General features: G+C 40.9%; 1 protein-coding gene across 1 annotated transcript; it reads left to right on the forward strand.

The window, feature by feature from the left end:
- Window positions 1-102: 102 nt before the first annotated feature.
- CYP24A1 (cytochrome P450 family 24 subfamily A member 1) lies at window positions 103-8,133 on the forward strand. Its single transcript, XM_032774725.1, has 11 exons — window positions 103-372; window positions 592-782; window positions 1,485-1,578; window positions 2,062-2,158; window positions 2,780-2,871; window positions 3,659-3,770; window positions 5,317-5,462; window positions 6,010-6,176; window positions 6,383-6,461; window positions 7,216-7,410; window positions 7,535-8,133. Exons 1-11 carry the CDS (start codon window positions 103-105, stop codon window positions 7,643-7,645), a joined length of 1,554 nt encoding a protein of 517 aa, XP_032630616.1. The 3' UTR covers window positions 7,646-8,133.
- The last annotated feature ends 2,757 nt before the right edge of the window (window positions 8,134-10,890 follow it).

Here is a 10,890-nt window from a genome sequence, read left to right on the forward strand (position 1 = left end):
ACCTGCAGCCAGAGCCCCTCTGCCACCTACAGCCCCGCAAGGCCACCTGCCTCTTCCCGCCAGGTCCCTCTGACCAGCCCCTTTGCGCCCACACCCGTAGTGATGAGCTGCCCCTTGAAGAGAGCCCAGTTGCTCAGGTCCTTCCTGACGCTGCGCGATGCCAGCTCTCAGCAGCAGCAGCAATCCCGGCTGCCCACATCCTCCGCCTGCGCCTTCCATCCTAAGGCAGAGGAGGTGGCGCCGAGCGAGCCGGCTCCCCTCTGCAGGGGGCACCCTCTCTCCGCCCTGCCCGGCCCCACCAACTGGCCCCTGCTGGGCAGCCTGCCGGATGTTCTCTGGAAAGGGGGGCTCAAGAAGCAGCACGAGACGCTGGTAAAAATACCCATCAGCTGGGGCTGGAGCTGGAGCGGGGAGGCTGCGGAGGGAGGCGCCGAGAGGGTTCCTGGGGTGGCAGTGGTGGCTAACCCGCGCGCCTGGGGTCTGCCTTGCTCCAGATGCACTCGGGCTGGGATCAAGGATGGAGGGGACGGGAGGGGAGGGCATCGCAGCTGGGCTGTTCTGTGCGCTCACCTGGGACTCTCCTTGCCCTAGGCTGATTACCACCGAAAATATGGGAAGATTTTCCGCATGAAGCTGGGCGCCTTTGACTCAGTTCACATCGGAGCCCCCTGCTTGTTAGAAGCTCTGTACCGGAAAGAGAGCGCTTACCCCCAGAGGCTGGAGATCAAGCCCTGGAAAGTTTACCGGGACTACAGAGACGAGGGCTACGGGCTCCTGATCCTGTAAGTGGAGCTGGGGATCTGAGCATCTCGGGGTGGGCAGGGACGAGCACCTGAGCCACAGTCCAGGGAAATCCGTCAGCGGGATGTGAGAAATAACTTGAGCCCTTAACCTCCCTGCCTCACTGCAAAGATGAAGACAGATACAGTGCGGGACTCGATGAAATCAAAGATGCAAAGAGGAGAACGGGCGCAGCAGCCGCGCAGCTGATAACGCTGCCGGGCATGCTGTGCAAATAGAGCGAGGTGCCAGCAACGATGGCAAAGCCCCATTTCAGAGGCTAGGAAATCGATCTTGTTTGCAACGGCTCTGCCTTGTTCAAGGCACGTGCCTATCCCGGCAAAAGGCGATTTCCAATTTACACTGCAGTGATGCTATAAACTTCCCACTATCATTAAACGTGTCATATTTAATTTCCATGAAGACCAGCTGTGCTTTAGCTTATCTTTGCATCCTCACCCACCGGAAGCTAATTCCTCTGAAGTGATGACATGCTCATTAACCAGATATAACTGTACTTATTACACATTTTATCTGTTCCTTATTCTTTTTTCCACTACTTTTTAATGTGATGAAGATGTATCGATACCTTGATGCTGTTAGCAAATATGCTCCCAATTTGCAATAGTTTGATTAAGCTTGGACATTTTAGTTGCTTTGCTTCGTTTTTAACTTTGCTGTTTTCTTGCCGTTATTTAATCTAGAGAAGGAAAGGACTGGCAGAGAGTAAGAAGTGCCTTTCAAAAGAAGTTAATGAAGCCCACAGAAATCGCAAAACTGGATACCACAGTCAATGAGGTACTTCATGCTGAAAGAATGTGTGAACTGCCTTTTTCTCTTCCTTTAATCATTTTGTATGCAACTAACACTTACAACAATATTAGGTAGTACACTTTTTAATATCACTCAGGATAAAACTGTACACAAAGACTACACAAGAGTCTGATCCCAAAGCAGTACAAACTGATAAGGTGATGGCTAAGGCCCTGGTCAACATCTAGATACCATAAGAAGCATAGAAAATTACTGTGGTGCTTTGCAGTAGTCTTCCCTTAAATATGTTGCTGTAACTATTCTGTGCTTTGGTCATCTATTCTGATACAAATCCACCAGAATTTACAGTTGTAACTCCCCCAGTTAGAATCATCTTTTAAAAATATTTATCCAGTGCTTTGAGGTTCTCTCTGTTAAACTTGAAGAGTACTAGATAAGCAGTTCAAACCCTCTGCTTAGGATCAAGAAACCAAACTTGGCTCCAAAACTTTTTCTCCCATCATTTAGGTCCTGGTGGATTTCATGCATAGAATAGATGATCTTTGTAACCACAATGGTAAAATTGAAGACATATATTCAGAATTCAACAAATGGTCCTTTGAAAGTAAGTTTTCTTCTTTATAATTGAAAATTACATTCATATTAACACCTGTTATGACATTTTAATTTGGACTAAATGTTAGCGACTGTACTATAGGCAACAATCCTGTGCTAGTCCCACAGGGTTGGATTAGATATGGCTAAAAGGTTTCCTCCATCTCTAACCTCTGATTTTATGATGTTTGCTAACAATGGCAAAAAAATTAGATTTTGACAGTTCTGATGCAATAAATAAATAAATAAATAAATAAATAAATAAATAAGACATATGCATCTTTAATAAGACATTCAAAATCCCCTTAAATGTGCATTAGGGAATCCAATTAGCTCATCTGGCAAATAAGGTGATTGTGGGGGATACACAGTAAGAGATGCCACTTGAAGGGGTCAGTGGCAAACCTTCCCTGGAAAGAGCTCCACTTCCCATGGGTATCATGACTAGATTTCCCTGCTGCGATATTGGAGCCCCACTGAGTCTGAGCCGGCCAGTGCAGAGGGAATCTTGAACTACTCTGAAGTATCTAGGCTTTTGTTTGTACATAAGAATGTATCCTAGAACTAGGAATATTTTTCAGAAGGTTAATTGAGTAAGTGGTGGATACTACACATATATATTAAATCACAGGTATCTGCTTGGTGTTGTATGGGAAGAGGTTTGGACTCCTGCAGCAGGATGTGGGAGAAGAAGGCCTGAACTTCATCAAGTCTGTAAAAACGGTATGGAGAAGGCTTAGGCCCAGATCCTCAAGGGCAATGAGGCACCTAACTTCTATTGAAATCAATGGGAATTAGGTGTCTAAATAGCTTTCAGGAGCTGGACCTTAAGTCCTTAAGCACGTTGCTCATCATCTGCTCTACGTACAAACACAGTTCCTGAGTCAGAATACTGTTTTTTTTTTAAATCAGTGCACTGAATTAGTGAATTTTATTTTGTTGCTTCACTCCCCAATTTCCAGGGCATATAATAAAACAGACATAAATTCTAGGCACATTTTTTCAAACATTGCCTATACATTTACAACTTTGCACTTGCAATGACACATATTTACATGTCCAAAGCAGGTAACTGGACATCTAACAGGCAAATTTGCCTTCTGACTAAACTGTACCAAAAAAGGGTATAAAATAATAAACCAGACCTAGAAACATGTTTGGGCTGATTAAATCTTTTCTTTAAAGAATAGGCATGCATGATGCAACATCATTACCTTAGTTAGGATGTCATGCCTATGTGAGATTGTTAAAAATGCTCATTTGCATGTGCAGATATAGGGGATTTTGTGCATAACAGATACATGCGTACTCGCTTTTTACAGCACACTTGCTGTGGTCCTAGTTCAAACATGAATCCTTTCTGTCCAAGATAGATACCCCATCAGAACCACAATTCTGAGTTACAGTGAGAATTTTATTTCTTTTTGTTAATCCACTTTTTTTCACAAAGCATAATTGATTGGTGATAACTCAGAATGAACAAAGGTGTGTTTTTTCTTCTTCATTACAGATGATGGCTACTTTCGGGATGATGATGGTGACCCCAGTTGAACTTCATAAAAGTCTGAACACAAAAGTCTGGCAAGCTCATACTAACGCATGGGACAATATCTTTAAAACAGGTAATTTTTAAATACAAATCACACATGTTTATGAACTACTGGGAATTCCTACTAGGAATTCACTCACTTATAATTGTTACTGCATTGCAAAGCTGCTGATTGCAGACCTTCTCACAAAGTGCAACATAAGACACTTTTGCTTCTTACTCCAAACCACTAACTCAGAATGTGAGAGCACTGTTTACACTGCTCCCACCAAGTTTACTTGACTCTGACTTAGTTATGACTAACACTTTGCTTTGTTTGTAAACAAATGATGCATAGGGAAAACCCATCAGTTTAGGAAAGGCCCAGCAGTCTGGGAACAGTTTAATTGGTGGTTTCACGTTAGTCTCTAAAGAAAGGTAAATAGACTGAAAGCTGGATATTGCACAAAACTCAGCACATTTGAAAGAGGTAGGTAGCAAGTGCACCATGTTCTTAAGGCTGTTCTTGAGAGACAAGGAGTTTGCATGCTACAGAGAGATGTATGTTAAGAGTTAAAGAATTATGATGAAGCTGAAATTCAATAACCTTATAAATGCAGACATCCGACGTGACAGAGCACTGTATGGTTCTTTTGAACAGCTGTCCCTGTTGATTTTGGTTCTACTGGCCTTTGAATTTAACAAAAGATACTGTATCTTCAGATATTAAGATGGGATTTTCCCCCTTTCAGACAGCCTGTGAATATTCAAGTTAAAAATTAAGCAAAGTTGTGGTGCTCAGATTATTGTAACGCTGACCAGAATATTTATTCCCACAATTATACAGTGATTCATATTTAAGGTTTATATCTGTTGTATGATAGAGGAAAATATACACCACTTCACCATGGCCAGTTTGGTGCATGCTCATTTCATTGCTTTTTAATCTGTGTGTTTTTTAAAAACAAATTATAAAAGCTTGCATCATTCATAAGGGGCAACTTCTGACAGCCTGACTTGTGTTGAATAGTGTCTTTCTTATAACTAGTCCCAATGAGGCTACTCATGGAGCAAAGTACTACTCACTGTTAATAAGGATGGCACACTGTGTTCAAAGAAAAATGACTTTATCAATTTGGGACCTAGTATTTATCTTCATAGGATAAACACATTGCAAAGATTCAAAAAAAAAAATTAAATAAAAAAACAAACAAACCCAAAATACCTAGGATATTTTTATGCTAAAATGCCCAACTCTCCTTGAATTCCAGATCCCATTGTCCCCTTTGAATATCCAAGCCAATGAACTTTATCCTTAAGTTAGCTACAACCCATGTATCCATACTTGAATGTGTAGTTTACATCAAAGGTCTTTGATTTCTTTCATAGTTCGACAAGGCAGAATGCTTTCTAATATTCAGTAGTTTCTTCTGGCCATCCCTGATTTTTATAATGGGGAGGATTTGGTTGTTTCGGTGCAGAAAGGGATACTCACATGACAAGGACAACATTACTTTGGTGGTGGTGGCTCAATAAACATAGTCTCCTCTCTCATGATCACTGGTGTAAATATGTTTTTCCTTTGAGTTTTGATGAATTTTTAGAAACTTTCTGATAACTTCCTCCCTGTCTATCCCCAGCCAAGTGTTCGATTGACAGCAGACTGGAGAAATATTCTGCCAATCCCAGTGAAGATTTCCTGTGCGACATTTACTTTGGGAGTCAACTCTCCAAGAAGGAACTGTATGCTGCTATCACAGAGTTCCAGATTGCAGGAGTTGAAACGGTAAAACTGGTTTGTTTTCAGCAAGTTGTTTGTTTTGCTGTAATTCTGGTATCACATACCAGACTGAGGCCCGTTCTCTACCTTCAATGTACATCAAGATTACACACATGGAGCTGTGAATGTTTGTTGTTAGTCTCATTTTTAGCACGCACATCCTCACAGTCACTGAAGTTAGTATCATGGCAGTTACCTAATTTTTCAGCTCTATCAAACCTTCCTGCCAGTAAGGGCAGGATATCAAATATCTAACATAGTCTAATATCTAATATAGTCTAATAACTGCATAGTTACTTAAACTGAGTTGCAAGGATGCATGTGCAATTTTACCTAAAAGAACTACATGGTGACATTTTTACATTCTCCTGTCCCTGGTTCTTTAGAGAACAATGGTCAGAAAGATCATATTATCTTAGGCTTAGGCAAGACTGAAGAGTTTTCCAGTGTAAGGCAGAAGGCTGGCCATACTATGTGCATAATATGGATAGTCATGTTGCTTGATGTTCCGGTGTCTTAGTCATTAATGTTTTCTTTTCTGGTCATGTTTCAGACTGCCAATAGTCTACTGTGGGCTCTGTATAACATTTCACGCAATCTCCACGTTCAACAGAAGCTTTTCCAGGAAATACAGAGTGCGGTGTCTGCTAATGAGAGTCCAGATGCTAAGGACCTGAAGAAAATGCCTTACCTAAAAGCATGTCTGAAAGAATCTATGAGGTAGAACTCTTTAGATAACTTCTACGTAAAGCGAAATGGGCTCTGTTTGATCACATGGTCATCTTATATGCCATAATGGGGAAAGGTGTTCTAGTGCGTATAACTACTTCAAAATGACCACCTAGGTGTTCAGAGTAAAATGTTGCCCATATCTATGAGGAGACAAAATCATGGTAGATTAATTCAATTTATGTATTTTACTGTAGGATAACACCATCTGTGCCATTTACCACTCGCACTCTTGACAAAGAAACAGTGCTTAAGGACTATGTACTACCTGAAGGGGTGAGTAGAATTTGTTACTGTAGGTAGCTTAAAATATGTATTTTACAATAGACTTATCAATACAGGGTAACCACTCCAGTCTGAAAATGACTCAGTCATTTGCTGGTTACAGACTAGTTCCCATCGCTTAAGGTGGTGATAAGCTTTTATGAAGCATTCAGACAGCATAGTCATGAGCTAATACCTAAAAAGATGAAGGAATTGAATGTTGATGATAAAATATTAAGATTTCCCAGAAATTGAAAACCACTGAAATGTAGGATAAAATTAGATTAATGAAATTAATGCTTGAAATTATAAAGGGAATAATCTCAGACATTCATTTTTCACTCTTCTCAGTCTGCCCCTCCTGCCCCCACCTTCTGCTATTCCTTATTTTTCATCTTAGATTTGGTACTTCTCAATAGGCTACAAAGCTAGGGTGAAAGAAGTACAATAATTCTCTATCTAATCTCCGCTTTTAAATCTGTCCTGTTGCAACTCCATTGGCTTCAACGGAGTTGCACCTGCTTACACTGGACCTAAAGTTAGCTCATATTTCCAAAGAATTTACGGTTGATTCCAAGACATTCTTCATATTTTCTGTTATTTCATATCAGTTGGGTGGCAGCGTCTGTCTGCTCTTTGAAGATTGTTTCATACACACAGAAAAGTACTACGTTACTTTTTTGAGAAAATAACTTTTGCTTCACTTTGACTCACTCAGTTATTCCAAAAGTTCTTAACTGAACTTCTCCCTCTGCTTTGTTTCCAGACAGTGTTGATGTTAAACAGTCATGCCTTGGGATCCAATGAAGAGTACTTTAGTGACTGGACTACATTTAAACCGGAGCGTTGGCTTCAGAAGAATATAATAAATCCTTTTGCTCATATTCCTTTTGGCATTGGGAGGAGGATGTGCATTGGGCGTCGCTTAGCTGAACTACAACTTCATTTAGCTCTTTGCTGGGTAATTATTACATTACAACATTCTTTAAACAGCAAGGAACTGGTCTGATTATATGATTAAAAAATTAGGCTAGTGAGCCAAAGTCATGCTCGGCATCCTGTAACTCATGTTTTTGTCTTTACAGCTTGTTCGCAGATATCAGATTATAGCAACTGATAGTAAACCAGTAGAAACTCTGCATTCAGGAATACTAATCCCCAGCCGAGAACTTCCAATTGCCTTTAGAAGACGATGAGGTAAAGTGGATAAGTGCCTTTGGAACACAGTAGACTCCATTCTGCTCTATGTAGTAGTATGCCACTTCGAAATTCAGTGGGACTGTTCAGGCAGAGCAGATTTTGGCCTGTACAATCTAACATTGTTGCATGAAGATTCATATTTCTTAGAGGTCATTATGCTTCACTGCCTTTAAATAACTCTTGTAAACTGCAAAAGAAGCTAGGAATTGCATAATAGGTTGATATAGCTTTCCAGCCTTTGATTGTATTAAGTACAATGGGCCACAACAGTCCGCTTCTGTCCTCCAGACAGATAACAAAAACCCACCCATTTTTCCCCCCAATTATATCATTCATTAGCTGGAATCCAGTAGATGTTTTTCTTCTGCATTTCAAGAAGGCATGATCCTGAAAATAGCATTAGATTTTTCCAATGTACTAAATCAGAGTGTTGGTCTATCTAGTTTTACCAGTGGCAAACAATTGATCCTGACGATAAAGGCAAAACACACCACGACAAGCAATAGAATTGCTTGATCTTCACTTGCATAGCACTTGCATTATTAACAAAGGTGGGTCAGTCCAGGAGCCTGGATTCAAATTAGAGCTTGGAGTTCAGATTCAAGGTCAAATAAGGCTATGCTTTGATTCTGATGATGCCAAAGTATCATGAATTTATGTGAGACTTCAGCTCCAAATAGCCAAATTACTATAAAATCAGCTGTACACAGGCCTGATTTAGCTTGTACTAAAGCCAAATGTAAATTGGAAAATTAGGTTTCTTGTGGATTTAGATCTGAGCCAGAACCAAGCCCTCAAAATAGGGTTTAAGTGGAACTTAAATGGCATATAGGCTGTTTACTAGTCTATTAGACAAGAGAAAAATTCACCCTATGTGAATTAAGTAGGGATAACCATACTCTAAGCTCTGCTTAACATATACTTAGATTGTACAGAACTGATCATTAGATGAATGGATTCTCTGTTTATCCAGATTGTCTTCTGTGGACTAAGGACCATGCTATTGCTGCCTTTTGTGGTGACAGCACATGTGAATCTGGAATACTAAAGCCATTAAGGCACTAAGCACTGGAGAAATTGCCATGGACATGCCTTCAACAATGCACTGATGAGAAGGACAGAAATACAGAGTCAACAAAAGCTCATGTAGTCCTTACACTGTATGAAACTGTGTCAGTTAGCAGGTTTTTCTAAATGCATTGCACAATCCTAAAATGAAAGAACAAAAATATTGGGCATCTTTGCATCTGTGGGTCCATATACCAGAAAAGTTGAGGTAAATTCATTGTTTGAGAGTTTTATAGTGGGCTGTGGAACTCAATATTGGGCGCCAGTCAGTACTGAGTGAAGGGTGTTACCAGCTGGAAGTTGTTCAGTGTTTGAGAAAGGAATTAGGCTCAATCCTATGTGTGTCACAAAGGGTACATGGGAGTTATCAGGCATAATGGTCCCACTAGGTTGGGGTTGAGGTGGGATAGTGTGAAGAAATCTTGCTTTAGTCTTTCCCAGGCTGTTCCAGTTTTGTGGATTCAGCTGAAGATTTCCATCTGCAGGGCTGTCAATTTGTGACCTTTTAACAAAAGAACTAATTAGGAAAATAATAGAAGTACATTTCCCCCTTAAAAGAGTTTTTTCTTATAAAGCATAGAATAAGATCAAAGCCATTTAGATGAACTTGTCCATGTATTTGAACCCTGCTTCTCTGTGACACAAGGAGTTCTCAAACTTCATTGCACTGCGACTCCCTTCTGACAACAAAAATTACTACATGACCCCAGGAGCGGTGACCGAAGCCCCAGCCTCACCACCCAGGTGGGGGGCCTGTAAGCTGATCTCCATCACCCAGGACTGAAGCCAAAGCCTGAGCCCCGCCACCCAGGGCTGAAGCTCTTGGGCTTTGGCTTTGGCCCGGGTGGTTGGACTTGGGCTTCTGCTTCAGCCCTGGGCCTCAGCAAGTCTAACATCAGTCCTGGCGACCCCATTAAAACGGGGTCCCAAGCCACTTTGGAGTCCCAACCTACAGTTTGAGAACCTCTGCCATACACAATACTTGAAAATGGCTAGGCAGCTAATGTGCTGTGACTGCTGCTTATTACACTAATCATAATCTCTCACTGTTTCTTATGTTTCTGTTCTCTCACCCGCCACCATCCCTCCCAATTTGGCTCATTACATCTTTAGATTGTAAGCTCTCTGAGCCTGTGACTGTCTGTCTGTTATATGTGTAAACAGTACAAAGCACAAAGGGGCCACTTAACTAGGCCTTGAGGAGTTATTGCAATACAAGTTAAAATCTTTAACAGGGGCAGCATTTTGTCGGATGAGCAATATAGAAGACATGTATTTTTCAGATCTTAAAGCACCTCAAACAATAAGGATCCTAAATATTTCAAAGGGGATTGTTTATTGTGGGGATCATAGTTTGCAAAACTACACATGGATTTCAATATTTGTATCAATGGATCTGAAGTGGTGATTGCCTTGCATGTGATGCAACACATGGTAACTAGCATATTTCCCCTTATGTCATTAAGGTGTATCTTATTTCTATTATAGAGTTTGTATATTATGTAAATTGCTTTTTTTTTTTTTAAGAAGGAAGCCTATTTTTTAATTTGTTACTTTGAAAAGATGTAAAGCCTTAAAGTCTGTTTGCCTCCTAGAAAGGCTTGTTTCCCTTTCTTTAGGAGCTGGTTATGTTCATATTTCAAAGAACTGTATTATAGTGTATAAAGAAACTTGTGAACATCCTGCTCTTCCCATGCAATTTTGTAATAAAATAATGTTTTTTTCCCCAGAAATAAAAACAGTTTTCCATTATTATACACTTTTATTAATATAATAAATATGGTGATTCTTTCCTTGTAATTTATATAACAGTTTCTCTAGCTTACTGAATAATTACTTTCCCTGACTCCGGAAATCACTAATTATCAGTGGTGAGGCCCTATTTATCCCCGTAAAACGTGACAAAATCTGATTCCACTGTATGACACACAGAGCTCTGGTAGAGCTCCCTCTGGCTTCACACTCTGCAGGCTGTTGTGTCTGAGGCCCACCTCGCTCGCCATTCTGTGCTTTAAGCATTGTGAGTCTGAAAAGTCCAAGGTCTGCCCCTGTCAGGAGTATCTAGGCACACGCCTGGGGTGCGGATCCTCTGTCCACCATCCCCAGGGCCGGTGCAAGGAAGTTTCGCGCCCTAGGTGAAACTTCCACCTTGCACCCCCCCCAGCTAACCCCG

Source organism: Chelonoidis abingdonii, chromosome 14 (genome assembly GCF_003597395.2).
Source record: "Chelonoidis abingdonii isolate Lonesome George chromosome 14, CheloAbing_2.0, whole genome shotgun sequence".
Lineage (NCBI taxonomy): Eukaryota > Metazoa > Chordata > Testudines > Testudinidae > Chelonoidis > Chelonoidis abingdonii.

Bases quoted from the DNA above. Each gene is read 5' to 3' on its own strand.
- CYP24A1 (XM_032774725.1), top strand. From the start codon at position 103: ATGAGCTGCCCCTTGAAGAGAGCCCAGTTGCTCAGGTCCTTCCTGACG. The intron at 783-1,484 runs GTAAGTGGAGCT...TATTTAATCTAG, and splicing joins GGCTACGGGCTCCTGATCCT to AGAAGGAAAGGACTGGCAGA. The intron at 1,579-2,061 runs GTACTTCATGCT...CCCATCATTTAG, and splicing joins TGGATACCACAGTCAATGAG to GTCCTGGTGGATTTCATGCA.